The sequence below is a fragment of the Hyla sarda genome, chromosome 2 (genome assembly GCF_029499605.1).
Source record: "Hyla sarda isolate aHylSar1 chromosome 2, aHylSar1.hap1, whole genome shotgun sequence".
Taxonomy (NCBI): Eukaryota; Metazoa; Chordata; class Amphibia; order Anura; family Hylidae; genus Hyla; species Hyla sarda.
In genome coordinates, this window is record NC_079190.1 from 246,851,204 (window position 1) to 246,870,459 (window position 19,256).

A 19,256-nucleotide genomic window follows, 5' to 3' on the forward strand; every position below is an offset into this window, starting at 1 on the left:
CCCTCCTGTTCTCCCTCTCTTCGCCGCTCCTAACCAGAGGGAGGGATGAATATTCATGAGCGGCGCTGACGTCAGTGTCCGTTAGCCCACAGAAGCACCGCCTTTGCCAGTTACAGCAGGATATACACAGAGATTAAAACTACAATTGCGGGCGAACGGCGGCGCGGATCAGACCAAGGTAGGGCTCGTTTTAATCAGCGTCTCCCGCACTGTGGATAGTGCGGGAGAAAATATGTGACAGTTTTCCTTTAACGTGTGCATCACCTTCTTCCTTAGAGCAAACAAGCACAGAAGCACAAAGGAGTATTATATTAGAACAGAAGGAAATTCATCTCGTAAGGTCGCTGATGGTATGTGATGTAGTCGTAAACTGTCAGCATATGTAACAATTACTTTAGTCAAAACTATAAATGTTGAATGAGGTCTTCAGCATGTGCAGAGAAGATAGAATTACCTTAAATCGAATAGTGCAAACCAGGATACTGATAACACCTGATATTTCTTTTTTGCTCTTCAGACAAACCAGACTGCAAGAAACCCAGCGCCACTGCAGAAAAATAGCATCTGTCACAAGGTAACACTTGGTTAAGATGTGTCAGTAACATTTCGCTGCTTAGGCGATCAATCCCATGAAATAGAGAAATGGAAATCAGCATATGAAAAAATAAATAATCTCCCAATAGAAATAAAATATATAACCAGGTCGGATAATTCCCATAGCAGACTAGGGCACTGATGCAGGTGTGTGGATCTCATTTTACCCTGATTGGCACTATTGCAGCTTAATGTTCTAATAAAAGCATGGAAGGCAAATTATTCCTATTTATCTTTCCACTTTTGTATGATCATGGTGAACTGTGGCAAGGGCAAAGGCATAGCTTGTGTCTTGTTCCTTTACAGCTGTGCAACCACAACACAGACACTCAGGTCAGTCACTGAGGACGGCTCCCGGGAGCTCATTTGTTAATGTGTGCCAGCGCTCAATTTTCTTGTCTTTGTTTTTCAGGCAGTCAAACCAATGTTTGAGACGTTCTCCTTTTGCATTGATTCCCAAAACAACTCCACCTATTGAGTGTAAAAAGAATATAATCACGCATTGTAATTTTCTGGAACATTTGAATCTTAAAATGTATTACCTAAACATAGATGGAGCCATTTTTTTCCCAAAGTTTTAGCATTTTTGCCAACCTCTTATTAAGCAAGAAACACCATTAGAAACTTTTAACACGCAAGCTACTATTCTGAGAACTTGATTCTAGAACTTGGCTTTAGTAAATTGGTCACCAGTAAGGTAGGTAGCTGTACTAAATGAAAAGGAACAACTGCCAAACCATTTGAAGGCAAGTTGTCATCAGAATATTAACTATTGTTTTCATTGAGTTTTTATGACTGGTTGGTGGTGTTTTCTCCATCAATTTACCACATTGTGTTACAGTTTTCACTCTGGCCACTAAGCCTAATAATAAGCTGACACTTCCTGTTCTGTATTAAAACTATTCAACAGTCTTTTCACCATAATCACAGCCAACATTGTAGTGAAAGCTAACACCTACAGTATATATATATAGACTGCACAGGATCTACCATTTTGCAGCAGGTCATGGTCACAGCTCACTTCCTCTGCACCCATGCACAATGGCTTGGAGGTCACAGAACATTCCTAAAACATTCTCCCATAGAAGTCAATAAACTACAAACTACAGGTTCAAACTACAAACTACTATGGTCCATGTGGCTGTTATTGTGTATATCTCTAAATGCTTCTTATAGCAGCTTAGACAAGACAAATGCCCCCATAATCATGGATAGGAAACATAATAAAAGAAAAGCTACAATCAGCAAAATAAAACAGGAAGAAAAGGGGCAGGTGACTAGATAATTAAATTAGAAATCTTGAAAAGTGGGGTTCAAAGCACCTTAGAGGTGATTCTTTTAACCTCTTCCTGACATTTGATGTTTAGATATAGCATATTTTCGGGGCTTGAGCATGGAGCAGGCTCAGCAGCTGAGCCCACTCCATCCCTGGCATGTGCTGCCTGCTATCTGCAGTTGAAAGATTGGCACAGGCACCACACATACCATTTGATAAACACTGAAAACAGTCAAAGTAACACTATGTGTATTTTCTCCACTTACCTATAAAGTCATTCGATTTTCCAATATCATAATCCCAAACTGTTACCTCTAGAGTCTTTTTTGCAAGGTCACTGTGTTTTATTTCATAGCAAAATTCCTGCAAAGTGAAAGAAATGTTTATCGGCTTGGAAACTGTTAGGATGTTGCTAACTCAGTTGTACTTCTCTGTGACTATTCCATACATCTGAAATGGGTTTGAGAAAATCCATTGACAAGACTCAGAAACAACCCCATTCACATGTATGAAATGAATTTTCAGCTGTGTCAATTCACCCATAGGGTATGTTCAAATCCAAAGCCAAATCCAAGGTAAAAAAAACCCTGAAATCTCCAGTAACAATACAATATGCTACAGACTTATGGATTCCCCAACAAATTTTGGAAAATCTTTCTTGAAAACATAACTTCAAGTGGTTTTCTGGCCATAAATTATTAAAGGCCCATCCACAATGTATGTGAGCCACAAGCCTCGGTTCTATACATTGTTTGTAGTGGTAATTCTGATTTACTGCTGGGCAGCTCCCATAAGATTGAACGGATGCTGTGGTGCATTATCCCGGCAACATCTTTACAAATATGTCAAAACATCAGCAAGGCAGAAAAACGATGTGTGGCAGTTAATGTGGACAATAAAGCTCAGTTCTCAACAGCTCCTGGTGAGTGCCACACATTGTCAAGCTGAAGTTTTGACGTGTGGACTCTACACTTCTATGGTGTGCAGAGCACCACAGAGAGGAGCATGGCCTGCTTAGTGAGTGGTGTCTGCGTGGATACAGAGAGTGCCAATTCTATTCTTTCTACTTATTGATTACAAATAATGTATGGAGCAGAGGCTTCTGGCTTCTTTACATTGTTTATTTCTGGCACTGCGGCTTTGTCAATTAACTGATTGGCTCAGCTGTCGGCACCCTGCCTATCTATAATTTGTAGATGTAAACCCCTTTAAGGGTGTATTCACACATACAGTATCCTTTGCATATTTGATGCACATGATTTGATGCTGCAGATTTGAAGCTGTGTTCAGCCATTGAACTCTATAGCATAAAATCTACAGCCTTACATCCTGCACATGAAATATGCACAGGATTTGTATTTGTGAATACACCCTAATAGTGAATATGGAAAATTTGTGGCAGAAATCTTTGTTATAATTCTAGTCATCTCAATGTGTATTGCTAAATATACCCTAAGGCTATGTGCACACACATTTTGTTTGGGCTGTAAAATGCACAACAACATTCTTTTATGGCAAAAAAAGCATCCCAAAAAAGGCTATACAGTCATGGCTGTAAATGTTGGCACCCCTGAAATTTTTCAATAAAATGAAGTATTTCTCACAGAAAAGGATGGCAGCAACACATGTTTTGCTATACACATTTTTATTTGTCCAATTTGCTTTTTTTTCCTCCCTTTTTTGGAACTAAACCAAAAAAGGGAGGAAAAAAAGCAAATTGGACGTTATGTCACACCAAACTCCAAAAATGGACTGGACAAAATTATTGGCACCCTTAACTTAATATTTGGTTGCACACCCTTGGGGAAAAAAAAACTGAAATCAGTCGCTTCCTATAACTATCAATAAGCTTCTTACACCTCTCAGCCAGAATGTTGGACCACTCTTCCTTTGCAAACTGCTCCAGGTCTCTCTTATTGGAAGGGCGCCTTTTCACAATAGCAATTTCAAGATCTCTCCACAGGTGTTCAATGGGATTTAGATCTGGACTCATTGCTGGCCACTTCAGAACTCTCCAGCGCTTTGTTGCCATCCATTTCTGGGTGCTTTTTGACGTCTGTTTGGGCTCATTGTCCTGCTGTGCTGGAAGACCCAAGATCTTGGACACAAACCCAGCTTTCTGACCCTGGGCTGTACAGTGCAACCCAAAATCCATTGGTAATCCTCAGATTTTATAATGCCTTGCACACATTCAAGGCACCCAGTGCCAGAGGCAGCAAAACAACCCCAAAACATCATTGAACCTCCACCATATTTCACTGTAGGTACTGTGTTCTTTTCATTGTAGGCCTCATTTGGTTTGTGCTTTACCAAAAAGCTGTATCTTGGTCTCATCTGTCCACAAGATGTTTTCACAGAAGGATTTTGGCTTACTCAAGTTCATTTTGGCAAAATGTAGTCTTGTTTTTTTATGTCTCTGTGTCAGCAGTGGGGTCCTCCTGGGTCTCCTGCCATAGCGTTTCATTTCATTTATATGTTGACGGATAGTTTGCGCTGACACTGATGCTCCCTGAGCCTGCAGGACAGTTTGAATATCTTTGGAACTTGTTTGGGGCTGCTTATCCTCCATTTTGACTATCCTGCATTGACACCTTTCATCAATTGTTCTCTTCGGTCCACGCCCAGGGAGATTAGCTACAGTGCCATGGGTTGCAAACTTTTTGATAAAATTGCACACAAAGGCAAATCTAGATCTCTGGAGATGGACTTGTAACCTTGAGATTGTTGATATTTTTTCACAATTTTGGTTCTCAAGTCCTCAGACAGTTCTCTTCTCCTCTTTCTGTTGTCCATGCTTGTATGGCACACACAGACACACAATACAAAGACTAAGTGAACTTCTCTCCTTTTTATCTGCTTTCAGGTGTGATTTTTATATTGCCCACACCTGCTACTTGCCCCAGGTGAGTTTAAAGGAGCATCACATGCTTGAAACAATCTTATTTTTCCACAATTTTGAAAGGGTGCCAATAATTTTGACCAGACCATTTTTGGAGTTTGGTGTGACATTATGTCCAATTAGCTTTTTTTCCCTCCCTTTTTTGGTTTAGTTCCAATACGCATAAAGGGAATAAACATTTGTATAGCAAAACATGTGTTACTCCAATCCTTTTCTGTGAGAAATACTCAATTTTCTTGAAAAATTTCAGGGGTGCCAACATTTACGGCCATGACTGTATGTATCCCGTTTTATTCTGTTGAATCCAATAGGAACTTTTTGCAACACAGGAACTTTTTGCACACATAGTTAAATCTTATGGCTGTAATTGTTAAGACCATAAACTTAAAGGGGTAGTCTGTTGCTAAACATCTGACCCCCTATCCACTTATACTTACCAGGGTCCTGTCGCTCCAGCTGTAGCGATGCCCCCTCGGCTTAATTGACGGCCTGCGTCATCGCTCTGCTCCCTAAGCAGCTGTAAACTAAGATGAGGGGGTGTGACTACGGCTGAAGTGACAGAACCCTGGTATGTTTAAGTCCTCGCTCAGGGGACTACTTACAGGACAGCCGGGAGGATTTTATAACTTCATATCTTCCCCATCCCTGGTGGCAAAAACGTCTCTCGGGGATGGTGAGGATACAGATTTTACCATATACAGTAGAATCTCCCTTAGTGGACACCTCCCAATAGGGGACACCTCCCAATAGCAGCCAGTTTTTAATTCCCCGGCAGAGTCCCATAAGACTTAATGTATTTGCCACCTCCAAATAAGGGACACTCCCAATAGTGGACACAGACACACCCAATCAGGCACAATAGGGGACAAAACACTCCCAATAGGGGACAATAGGGGACAAAACACTCCCATTAAGAGACAGAACACTCCTAATAGGGGACAACCAGGCTTATGTGCTGGCCCTACCTTGTACACAGGGCTGCCGTCAGGGGGTACAGCCAATACCCCAGTAAGGGGCCCAGGCCCCCTCTGCACCCCCCTGCAGTAGCCCCAGAACAGAAGCAGAAGACTGATGTTTTTTAAACAGTGGTCTCCTGCTTCTGTACATCTGCCGGCCACATTATTCCCCCCCCTCCTTTCCTGATCCCCATGTGCCACTTTATTACCCCTAAGCCAAATCATCCCCCCCCGCCCTTTATTACCCTCTGTGCCACACCATTTCCAGTTCATCACCCCCTATGCTATTTCATTCCCCCTTAACTTCCCTCTATGTAAATTCATCACCCCTTCTTTACCACCTCCTGTGCCATTTCGTTCCCCCTTTATCCCCCTGTGTCACTTGTTAAAGAGGAGGATGATGAAATTACACAGATGGTAATGAAGGGGGAACAAAATAGCACAGGGGGATCCAGGGGAACTGATGTGGCATAGAGGGTAATGGGAGTATATTTTGGCACAATGCAAGGGGGGAATAAGATGGCACAGGGTATAAAAGGGGGATGAAATTATACAGGGGAGTTATAAGTGGATATTAAAAGGCACTGGGAGATTCTACTGTAATATTGCTTTATATTGTGTCTTATAGGTAATTACACTCTGTATTGAGTATAGTACAGTATTCCATCATTTAGGAAGATTTTTTTAGCCTTTTTTTTCCCAATAAGGGACATCTTTCAATAGTGGACACTTTTTCATTCCCTGTGAATGTCTGATATTGGGAGATTCTACTGTATAATGTGTTGCCAAGCATTATACAGTATATGCTAAAATCTAGTGATTGGTTCCCTTTAAATTGGTTCTTTTTTTTCTGTGTTGCATGTAAACATCCTCTTGGACTTTTTTCCACACTATACAGAGGCATCTGTTTTTCCTAGTAGTTCTAATGGTTATTGGCACTATTGGCAATAGAAAGAAATAGTGAGGACTTCTTACAAAAGGTTATAGATACCTCATTAAACTCTGGATTTAATGTCTTCTTTTTCACAGCAGTTTTATGCTTTGATTTCTTGTCTTCGTCCGGTTTTAAGTATCTGGAACACAGGTAATTTATACCATTATCTACTGTCTACAGGGCAATCCGGTCAAACATTTCAAGATTTGACAGAGGAAAAACAATTACTTGTCCTCAGCTGAAGGCCATTTTCACCCAATTGGCTTCATTTCTATATCCGTATGATGTACTTTCTTATGATACTTTCCGTTTTAGTCATCAGACATGTAGCTGGTCCAGGAATTGAGGCCAAATAGGAATGCAAAAATGCTAATATTGAATTTTCAATAACATTTGGAAAGTATTAGGCCAAATTTAAACCACATTTGTTGTGCATTCCTGGCATACATACAAAGTAACTCTATAGATTATAATAGTCAAATGCATGCTTAAAGATTGTAATATTGCTATACAGTGGAAAAAAAAAATAAGGATTTAGTCAGCCACCGATTGTGCAAGTTCATCATAGGTATACCTCAACTATGAGAGACAGAATGAGAAAAAAAAAATCCATGAAATCACATTGTCTTGGTAGAAAACAGCCCCAAAACATGATGTTTACACCCCCATGCTTCACAGTAGGTATGGTGTTCTTTGTATGCAATTCAGCATTCTTTCTCCTCCAAACACGACAAGTTGAGTTTTTACCAAAAAGTTCTACAAAGGCATAGTGTGTTACTGATGGTAGCCTTTAATACTTTGGTCCCATCTCTGTGCAGGTCATTTGCTAGGTCCCCCCGTATGGTCCTGGGATTTTTGCTCACCATTCTTGTGATCATTTTGACAATACAGGGTTAGATCTTGCATGGAGAATCTTATATGACTTCCATTTTCTAATAATTGTTCCCACAGTTGATTTATTCACACCAAGCTGCTTGTCTATTGAAGATTCAGTCTTCCCAGCCTGATGCAGGTCTACAATTTTTTTTCTGGTGTCCTTCGACAGCTCTTTGGTCTTGGCCATAGTGGAGTTTGGAGTGTGAGTGTTTGAAGTTATGGACAGGTGTCTTTTATACTGATAACAAGTTCAAAAAGGTGCCATTAATACAGGTAATGAGTGGAGGACAGAGGAGACTCTCAAAGAAGAAGTTACAGGTATGTGAGAGCCAGAAATCTTGCTTGGTTGTAGGTGACCAAATACTTATTTTCCACCATAATTTGCAAATAAATTCTTTAAAAATCAGACAATGTGATTTTATGGATTTTTTTTTCTAATTGCGTCTCTCATAGCTGAGGTATACCTATGATGAAAATTACAGGCCTCTCTCATCTTTTTAAGTGGGAGAACTTGCACAATTGGTGGCTGACTAATAACTTTTGTTCCCCACTGTATGTTTGGCCAGTGCTTGTGTGGGTCTCCTTGCCTCTGTACTGATCAAAAATGTCTACAAAAAATAATATATAAAATGTTATGAGAGTCTATGGCAGACATACAGGATGTAAGTGTACAATGTTTAAAGTACAACTTCAGAAATCTAGAGAAATAAAGCTGCTATAATTGTTTATGTCCCATGTCTTACTTTAATAAAATTACGTCACAGGACAAGTGATTTCTAAGATATCCCAAAAAAGACAATAAATAAATTAGTCCCTCATAGATTTCAGGAATGTACTGCACAGCATTTCTTGTTTTAAAAAAAACAAACTTAAATCTTCTTTGGCCATAATAAGGTTATGACTTTTTGATACCTCTCTGTGGAATAAATAAATATATGGTGATTAGTATATTATATTTTTTTGAATGTTTCGATAATATGAGAGTCGAATCATATGAGCTTTCATTTTAATGTTTTTTAATAGCAGAATTGTCAACAGAGCCCAAAATTCACTAAGAATGACAATTGGTACCATGCTCACAACATAAAATTATACAAAAAGTATAGACACCTGTAATTGGACATATAAATTATATATAAACCAAAAAATGCGGATGCGGAAAAGCTGTTTTAGGTAAAATGCCATCAAAAGACAAGGGGTCACTCCCATCACCTGGAGAAAAAAAGGTGTCATTTCCAGGGGCAACAAGCCTTCTTTACCATAAGCGTCATGTCTGGGAAGGAGTGCACACTATTCTCACCCACTCCCCTATCCCTGCCTACTTACGTACCCGCCCTAGGCAACTGGTCCGTAAAGATGGTGACAGTCCCTCCCTAGACAAGTGAGGCATGTAAAGGTCAAAATAATAAAATACAATAATACAGACACAGGTCAAGGTACAGTAGGGAGCAGACAGACTAACAGAAGCAAAACGAACACACACACAAAATAAGTCAAAGTCCACTATCTGCATCAAAAACCAGGAGTTGACAAATTACAAAATTACTAATACCAGAGAAGAGTCAGAGAGCAGAGGGTCAAAATGCCAGATATTACACATACAGTAGAAACTAGCTAGGAGTACAAACTGAGCTCTTTAGCAGGCAAAGACTGAAAATCTCAGTAACTGGTCAAAGCTAAAACAATTGAGGGCTTCAAAACCGGGCCCAATAGAGGCAACATCAGTACAACTGCATGTGTTGCTTACAAAGCACTTATTGAGCACTGTGTATACATTGAGAAGACAAAAATAATAAAATAATGTTTCTGCATTCCGTGCTGTTTCTGTCAGCCAGGCACCCAACCTATAGTGTTATGCAGTCAATATTCTGCAGTGCTGTGTTTAAAGTCCCCAAGTGGCTTCCATAAAAATAGGTACAGAAGTCATTGAAGGGATAAATTGGACAAGTTTAAATATTATTGGGTCTTTTATACCAGTGCCATCACTGACAGATCCCATCAAAGACTGTTGCTCCGTTCTGATGGGAGTATGGATCCTGTTCTCAATATTGCTGGGGTGGGGAACCAGCAAGTTAGATCCCCTGTGACCAGACACATGAGTTGTTACAGCAGGACAACAGCTTCAATGTTTACAAAACAGCTCTATTTTAACATATTCCAGAAATCCTTTTAGATATGTCCTGACAACAATCTGCCTGTAGAGGTCACCAGTGTACCAACATGCACAGCATCCACATTAATATTCACATTGCATATGAATGGAATTATCTTGCTCCATAGTTATCATTGATGACCAGCAGGATCCAAACAATATACAAAATAATAGACAACATTGTGTTTAATAAGAATTAATATTGTCCTATATAATTATTTCTAATGGTGTGGAATATTTATAACAAATGTCCTTTCATGTAGAATAAAAAAAAAACTTTTCTCAATAGGAAAGCAATATAATAACTATAACATGTCAGAAGTAGAATCTAGCATAATAAAAAAAATCATGTATGTGTGGACTGTCATCCTAATGAAGAATTCCCCTAGTAATAAACTTGGGATTGATGAACAGGTGAGGCGCTCAGTGGCGGTGCGCTTCATTTCTATTGTAGAGAATCTCAGTATAATAAGTTTTTTTGTATCGCTCTTACATTCTAATACTTGCATCAAGCTTATAAAAGAAAAAATCTCTAAACAAGCTGATGACGGCAATGAGTAGGCGACATCCTTCTCAAATGTGCAATGTATGTGTTCTAATGCTGTGAATTCTTTAAAGTGCATCTGGGATTTCTGATACGTGGGATTTCATTTACTGAGTACAATTGTTCTACAGCTACTTTTTAACAGGAAGTTTTATGCAGTTTCACATTCATTGAATAGTTGTAGCCTAAAAAATACTATATGTAGCAAAAAAAAAGCAACACTCAGGACAAGGCAAAAAGTACTGCACCCCATTCCTCGTCTACCCCATACCTCTTCCCCCATGCTCAGAACAGTCTTGGACATAGACCAGATTTTCTGAAAAGTTGGGGTTTACTACTACAGTGACCAAATTATACCATCATACTATATTAAATAAAAAGCACAATACACAGACCCATATCACCAATAACACCACTTCAACAAATAATTCCGCCACACCATGACCACTAACCTTACTACCACGGTGAAGTGAAGTAGTGAAGGAATAATATCACCATATTGAGTATTAATAAATCTACTGTGCACAGACCAATATCCCTAAACAGTGACCATATAGTGGTGATTAGTGTTGCTCGCGAATATTCGCAATTCGAATATTATTCGCGAATATCGCATATTCGCGAATTCGCGAATTTCGCGAATATAGCGCTATATATTCGTAATTACGAATATTGTTTTTTTTTTTTTTTCTTTCTTCACAGTACACATCACAGTGATCACCCCTCTCTGCTTCCAGCTTGTGTGGTGTAAAGAAGGCTGTAATACTACTGTGAGACTGGTGTGCAAGAATTCGCATATGCGAAAATTAGCATACACTAATTTTCGCATATGCGAATTTTCGCGTGAGTTAATTTTGTATATGCTAATTTTCACATATGTTAATTTTCGCATACGCGAATTTTCGTATATGCGAAAATAGAACGAGAATATAACGAATATGCGAATATTCGCGAATATATGACGAATATTCGTCCATATATTCGCGAATTCGAATATGGCCTATGCCGCTCAACACTAGTGGTGATCCCAGATCTACACAGGCTCTGCAGACTGTATAAGAGGTTGCAGTGCAGTAACATCCAGTGACTCACAAGTGGCATCTTCTTGGATTTGTTTTCTTTTCTATCTGGCTGAGACTGCCATGAAGACTTCTTCCAATCATGACTTATCTCTGCAGATACACATTTTAGGCTCCCCACTTTCCCTGCTTTACTGTTAGTGCCCCAAATTCACATTCCCAGGGGTAATTCCCTCATTCAATAGATGTTCTCGATAGGTAGGAAATTTTGCCCCATTAGGAACATGCTCCAGTTAGCTATATACCCCCCCCCCCCCCAAATATGGAGATGCTCCCAGTAGTTGAATAATCCCCCCCCCCCAGTAGGTAGAATAGATAATTCCTCCCAATTAGGTAGATTTCCCCAATAGGTAGATTATTCCCTTCATTAGGTAGAACCCCCCAGTAGGTAGATAATCCCCTATTTGACAGAACAAAATGTCAAATACGTTTTTTTAAGAAATAAAACTATTTTGTATAAAACATAATAAAATTATAAATCATAAAAAGACCACTTTGGTGCTTAAGATCCAATATTCCTGATGCAGATGTGTATACTGTAGAATGATGAAGACAGATATTGGCATTTTCTGGTCTCCCTCCGGTTATTTTTAGAGCTTCTATCTTTACATTGATGGATTTCCCATGGGGAACATATATACTAATTGCTATTGCCTAAATAGAATGTACAAGACTCATTTGCAATTATTAGCTATCATCAAGTAATATGTTTTCCCTCTCTTAGCCAGACATGCCGTATTGTGGCAGATGTCACATAAATAATCTGATGTAATGGATACTATTTAAAATATTCCAGTAATTTCAGATGCAGAACATAGGGATAACTAATAAAGCAGGAAATTTGTCTACTCTGTTGTTACTAGAGATGAGCGAATCGAAGCTGACGAACCCGAATTCGTTCCGAATTTTATGAAATATTCAATTTGCAACAAATGCGAATATCGCCGCGATTATATCGCGTTAATCGCTTCATTAAACTCCATTTCCTGCAGTCCAGGCTCCAGGGCATCTAAAATGGCGGATCCACATGTCAGTACATGGGGCAAGGAATGCTGGGAAGGCAAGGCAGGAAGGGAAGTAGGTGGGATAACCCTGAATCACATGCAGGATGCAGCCTATCAGCAGCCAGTCACCCCTGTGATGTCACAGCCCTATATATTCGGCAGCCATTTTACGGCTTGTCATATCATTCATTACACTGCATACAGATAGGACGGACAGCATGTGTGTGTGTTACACAGAAAAGCTGATTACGCAGCGTTTCACATCCTAGTCAAATCAGCGTTCTGGTGGACAGAGAGCAGTGTTTTTTTCACTGAAAAGGATTTTTACTGCAGCCATTAACCTCCCAGTTACTTTCTTCAGCATTGTATTACAGAGAGGGGCAGAAAGCTGTGTGTTGCCTCATACATTTCAACAAGCTGCCTCAACTTCATAAACCTTAGCAGAGGAGGCAGGAAGAATTTTTCAGCGCAATTCTGTGTCTTTGTTCCACAACAACTCATCTGCTGGTTATACTAGCCTGTAGACAGTATAATACCCAGCAGTCCATTCCTAATAGTCTTTGACAGAGTGAAATTTTGTGTTTAGTACACAGCTTTTTTGTGCTGCAGCACTGTTGTGTTCTGCTGATGTTGTGCAAAAATACGTTTTTTTAAGCGTACTGTACTGCATTTTTCTGCCCTCATAAGTGCAAACCACATACGCATATCTAAATAGTGTACTATTTTGTTCCTGTTAATCTGTCAAGGGCCTGTGTACTGTGAAAGGGCAGCCAAAAGTAATCACCGGCTGGTGTTTTACCACAATACGTTTATTAAGCGTACAGTAGCGCATTTTTCTGCCCTCATAAGTGTATACCACATACCTACATCTAAGTAGTGTACTATTTTGTACCTGTTAGTCTGTCAAGGGCCTAGACACTGTGAAAGTCCAAGCAAAAGTACTCATTGACTGGTGTTGTACTCAGATACTTTTTTAAGTGTACTGTAGTGCATTTTTCTGCCCTCATAAGTGCAAACCACATATGTATATCTAAATAGTGTACTATTTTGTGCCTGTTAATCTGGCAAGGGCTTGTGTACTGTGAAAGGACAGCCAAAAGTAATCACCGGCTGGTGTTTTACCCCAATACGTTTATTAAGTGTACTGTAGCGCATTTTTCTGCCCTCATAAGTGCATACCACATACCTACATCTAAACAGTGTACTATTTTAAACCTGTTAATCTGTCAAGGGCCTAGATACTGTGAAAGTCCAAGCGAAAGTACACATCTGCTGCTGTTCTAGACAAAAACTGTATTAAGCGTAGTGAAGCGTATTGTACTCCCCTCATATATGCACTAAGTATGTAAGGCAGAGAAATGCCAGGACGTGCAAATAGGAGTGGTGGAGGCCTAAATTAATCAGGCAGAGGTCACAGCAGACTAGGGGCGAGTGGCAGCAGGAGTCGCAGCGAGAGGCCTGAGCTCCCGGTATCAGCTGTCTCGACCAGCAACCCATTTGCTGTTATCGATTGGTTAACACGGTCATCCACTTCATCACAAGTGACATCTCATACCCCCAGTCAACAGTCAGTGGGTTCCTCAGACACAACCCTCAGTTGACATGGCCCAGGAGCAGTCCCTGTCCTTCCATTGCCTCTGTCCTATGTTGTTCCCTCCCCTACAGAAGTATCTCATGCTGTGGGTTCAGCTCCACTATTCACTGAGGACGATCTAATAGAGGACAGTCAGCAGCTACTGGCCAGCCAACAAGTGGAGGAGACATCCGCTGCTTCCTCCGCTAGGCGGGCAAGCAGTGATGAGGAGAGTGACGTGGGAGGCAGTGTTGCCAGGGTTCAAGGTTCTGAAGCAGACACTGTTGAGGAACCTGAGGAGGACATCAGTGACATCAGATATTTGTTGATGATGATGGAGCCGATCGCAATTGGGAGCCGAGTGCATAAGGGGCTTCATCATCATCAGGAGAAGAGAGTAACAGGTTGCCCGTGAGGCAGCAGCTGAGCCAGCAAGGTGGTAGCATGGTTGGCAGTCAGCATGGTGGCAGAACTGGAAATTCTGGAGCCAAACGTGCCCGAGCGAGACCACCTGCTTCGCGGCAGCCCACATTCCCGGGAGGTAGTGGAACAGGGGTTCCTGGAAACGGAGGCAGTAGCAGTCAATTAGTGTGGACTGTTGGTGGGAAAATCAGCTACTTGGCGGTGTGGCAGTTTTCTATCAAGCATCCGGAGGAGGTTCATATAGCCACATGCAAGATATGTTGGCAGAAGATGAAGCGTGGCCAGGGTCCCAATGTTGGCACCACAGCCCTGCGTCAACATATGCTTCGCCACCATAAATCGGCCTGGGAGAACCGTGGCTCTGATGTAGTGGTCCAGCCTGCTGCATCACCCAGTGGCACGCCGCTCCCTCTTTCAGCCAGCCAAGGCTCCACCCCCTCAGCCGAAGGGAGCTGTGTGTCATACCCTCCTTCTGTCGCTCCAGATGGTCCTGCTCCTCCTTCTTTTAGTCAGCCATTCCGCCAAAAATCCATCAGCGAAGCCATGTCCAGGAGACAACAGTATGTGCCTATTCTTCCAACGGCGCAGAAACTGAATGTTCTCCTGTCTAAGTTGCTGGTGCTGCAGTCCCTCCCTTTTCAAGTGGTGGACTCTGCACCTTTCAGAGAACTGATGGCTTGTGCCGAGCCGAGGTGGAGAGTGCTAAGCCGTCATTTGTTTGCGAATAAGGCAGTACCAGCCCAGCACAATTTTGTGGATGAGAAGGTGGTCCAGTCCTTGAGCCTGTCGGAGTGTACCAAAGTGCACGGCAGCGCCGACGTCTGGAGCTGTAACTACGGTCAGGGACAATACATGTCCTTTACAGCTCACTGAGTGAATGTGGTTCCTGCACAGCCACAACACCAACTTGGACAGGTCACACCGCTTCCTCCTCTACGCTCTCAGGCCGTTGGTCCTGTGACAGTGTGCGACTGCGCCTCCTCATCTTCCACCATGTCCTCAGCCTCCACTGCCCAGACAAGTCTCAGTGGCCCTTCAGCATATCATGTGTGCAGGGCATGGCGGTGTCACGCTGTTGCACCACAAAGCACACCCTCCTTGAGCGGCAGCGTCAGAACGGTATCCCCCAACATAGTCTGATTTGTGACGTTGCCACACGTTGGAATTCCACGCTCCATATGTTGGACCGACTGTACGAACAGAGAAAAGCCATCACCGATTTCTTGATGATTCAAGCGGATAGGGGTACTCCCCTGTGTAACTTCAATATGAACCAGTGGAAGCTCATACGTGACACTTGCTGTTTGCTCAGGCCCTTTGAGGAAACCACATTATTAGTAAGTCCCCAGGATTACAGGATGAACGCCGTCATTCCACTGATTCATTTCTTACAACACGTGTTGGAAACGATGGCTGGTCAGGGCACTGGAGACGCAGCTCCTACATCTCACGGCCACATGAGCTCTGTGGGGGCTGAACTGGAGGAGGAGGGAGAGGGGCACAGTTTAGGTTTTGCCAAATGGGCGGTTTTTCTAGTATTTTGACAGGACAGGAGGAGCAGGAGCAGCCAGAGGAGCTAGAGGGTTATGAGGAAGGTGAGACAGAGGACCCAGACACACCATGGCAGTATGCAGTGGAGATGGAGGCAGGGAGTCCCTCCAAGTCACTTGAACAAATGGCTCGATGCATGCTCACTTGCCTGCGTAGTGACAGCCGAATTGTCAACATTCGGCAGCGGGATGACTTCTGGATTTCCCCCTTATTGGACCCTCTCTACCGCCACAAAATAGGGGCCTTTTTTACACCCACTGAGAGGGAGGACAAACTGACCTCCTATGTAGTTAGTTGGCCGATGCCTATCGGCACCATCATCCATCCTCTCACAGTTCTGAATCGGGGGGGGCCCCCTGCGCTCACCTTCCACTGCCATGGCTTCTGGGGAGGGGCATGGTGGCAGGAGCAGTACCACCTCCATTAGCAGCAGCCTGAGTCTACAGTCCCTGATGAGTAGCTTTCTTCACCCACATAGTGAAGCAACTCCTGGAGCAGGACCTGAACCAGCAGGTTGTGGCATACCGTGACATGCCCATGCCAACGCACCTTGAAGATCCGCTGGACTTCTGGGCAGCCAAACTTGATTTGTGGCCGCAACTAGCAGAGTTTGCCCTGGAAAAGCTGTCCTGCCTGGTCAGTAGTGTGCCATCAGAGCGGTTGTTTAGTGCAGCGGGGCCATAGTTACCCCAAGGAGAACTCGTCTGTCCACGAAAAATGTTGAGAAACAGACCTTTGTGAAGAAGAATCAGGCATGGATCAGCCAGGATTTCCAACCACCAATGCCTGATGCATTAGAGTAGATTGACCATGCTGCTACACCAACACTTCACAAATATGGATAGTGCAAGACAGATTTAAGGCGCTGCTCCCCAGTTACAAACATTCCTCCGCATCAGACCTTTTTTCACCCACCTTCGTCACCGGGTACTGGTATTGCCAACCACCACACCATTCTGTCACCGGGTCACTTTCAGAACTCTGGATGCTGCTGCTGCCACCTCCAGGCTGTCTCATTCAGACACTATATGGTCTCTTCTCATGCTTCAGACAACTCCAGGCTGTGCCATCCAGCCACTATATAGTCTCCTCATGCTTCAGCCAACTCCAGGCTGTGCCATTCAGCCACAATATGGTCTCCTCATGCTTCAGCCACCTCCAGGCTGTGCCACTCAGCCACTATATGGTCTCCTCATGCTTCAGCCACCTCCAGGCTGTGCCATTCAGTCACTATATGGTCTCCTCATGCTTCGGCCACCTCCAGGCTGTGCCATTCAGTCACTATAATGTCTCCTCATGCTTCAGCCAACTCCAGGCTGTGCCATTCAGCCACTATATGGTCTCCTCCTACTGATGCCCCCTCCAGGCTCTGTCATTGTGCTGCCATGTGACTCCTTGTTAGATTTGGTCCTTTGTACCCACAATCCGGGGCCTGGGACACTGAAACTTGGGAGTTAAAAGTTCAATTTCAAAATCCTCAATTTCAATTTCAAAATCTTAAACATCTATTTAACCTCTTAAGGATGCAGGGTGTACCTGTACGCCCTGCGCCCGGTCCCGGTATATAACATCGGTCCCAGCGGCTAATGAAAGCTGGGGCCCTAGGCTAATAGCGTGCAGCACCGATCATTGTGCCACATGCTATTAACCCTTTGAACGCCGTGTCTAAAATGAAAGTGAAAGCTTCCCAGCAGCTCAGTCGGGCTGATCGGGACAATCGTAGTGAAATCGCGATGTCCCGATCAGCTAGAACGTGAGCGGAGGTCCCCTTACCTGCCTCCATTTAACACCTTCCCTAATAAAAGTAAGAATCACCCCCCTTTTCCCATAAAAAAAAAAAACTGTGTAAATAAAAATTAAAATATGTGGTATCGCCCCATGCGGAAATGTCTGAACTATAAAAATATATAAAAAATTCCAAAGTCCAAAATAGTGTATTTTTGGTCACTTTTTATATTATGAAAAAATGAATATAAAACGATTAAAAAGTCTGATCAATATAAAAATGGTACCTATAAAAACCATCATGGCACAAAAAATGAGCCCTGATACTGGCCCAAAATCTTCAAATTATATTTCAAAATTCATCTTTTAATGTTAGGGATTGTGAAGCCCTAGTGTCTACGCATGCTGCTGTGCCATTCAGACACTATATGGTCTCCTCATGCTTCAGCCAACTCCAGGCTGTGTCATTCAGGCAATATATGGTTTACTGATGCTGCTGGGCCTGGGTCTGGGCCTATAAAATTTGTTATGTAGCACTAGCTACCCAAAAACTTCAATTTATATTTCAGAATTCATCTTTTAATCTTAGGGATTGTGAAGCTTTAGTGTCTCCTCATGCTTCAGCCAACTCCAGGCTGTGCCATTCAGCCAATATATGGTTTACTGATGCTGCTGGGCCTGGGTCTGGCCCTAAAAAATGTTGTAATGGTAGAACTAGCTACTCAAAATCTTGAATTTAAATTCCAAAATTCATCTTTTAATCTTAGGGATTGTGAAGCCCTAGTGTCTACTCATGCTGCTACCAATGACAGGCATTGCCATTCATACGCTATATGGTCTCCTCATGCTTCAGCCAACTCCAGGCTGTGCCATTAAGCCAATATATGGTTTACAGATGCTGCTGAGCCTGGGTCTGGCCCTAAAAATTTTGTTATGCTAGCACTAGCTACTCAAAATCTTGAATTTAAATTTCAAAATTCATCTTTTAATCTTAGGGATTGTGAAGCCCTATTGTCTACTCATGCTGCTGCCAACTCCAGGCTGTGCCATTCAGTCACTATATGGACTCCTCATGCTTCAGCCAACTCTAGGCTGTGCCATTCAGGCAATATATGATTTACTGATGCTGTTGGACCTTGGTTTGGGAGTAAAAATTTTGTTATGGTAGCACTAGCTACCCAAAATCTTCAATTTATATTTCAGAATTCATCTTTTAATCTTAGGGATTGTGAAGCCCTAGTGTCTACTCATGCTGCTGCCAACTCCAGGCTGTGCCACTCAGCCACTATATGGTCTCCTCATGCCTCAGCCACCCCCAGGCTGTGCCATTCAGCCACTATATGGAAACAATACATCAAGACCACCTCTAACATTGTACAATTAGGGCATCTGGAATATTGCTATTAAATATTTTCAATTGGGCAAATAATAACCCCCTATATATTAGTTTAACCCCTTGGGGATGGAGCCCATCATGACCCTAAGGACGGGAGCATTTTTTGCAAATCTGAACACTGTCACTTTAAGCATTAATAACTCTGGGATGCTTTTACTTATAAATTTGATTCCGAGATTGTTTTTTTTGTGACATATTCTACTTTATGGTAGTGGTAAATTTCCGTCGATACTTGCATCATTTCTTGGTGAACAATTCTAAAATTTTATGAAAA

The 19,256-nt window shown here is 42.3% G+C and overlaps 1 protein-coding gene across 1 annotated transcript in view; it reads right to left on the minus strand.

Annotated features, from left to right (window-relative positions):
* Positions 1 to 202: 202 nt before the first annotated feature.
* DOC2B (double C2 domain beta) overlaps positions 203 to 19,256 on the minus strand; it is a 740,104-nt gene continuing 721,050 nt past the window's right edge. The window contains exons 7-9 of the mRNA XM_056556880.1: positions 6,717 to 6,798; positions 2,137 to 2,233; positions 203 to 1,065 (exon numbers count right to left, since the gene is read on the minus strand). Coding sequence (XP_056412855.1) covers positions 929 to 1,065; positions 2,137 to 2,233; positions 6,717 to 6,798 — 316 coding nt within the window. The 3' untranslated portion in view covers positions 203 to 928. The remainder of the gene's footprint in view (positions 1,066 to 2,136; positions 2,234 to 6,716; positions 6,799 to 19,256) is intronic.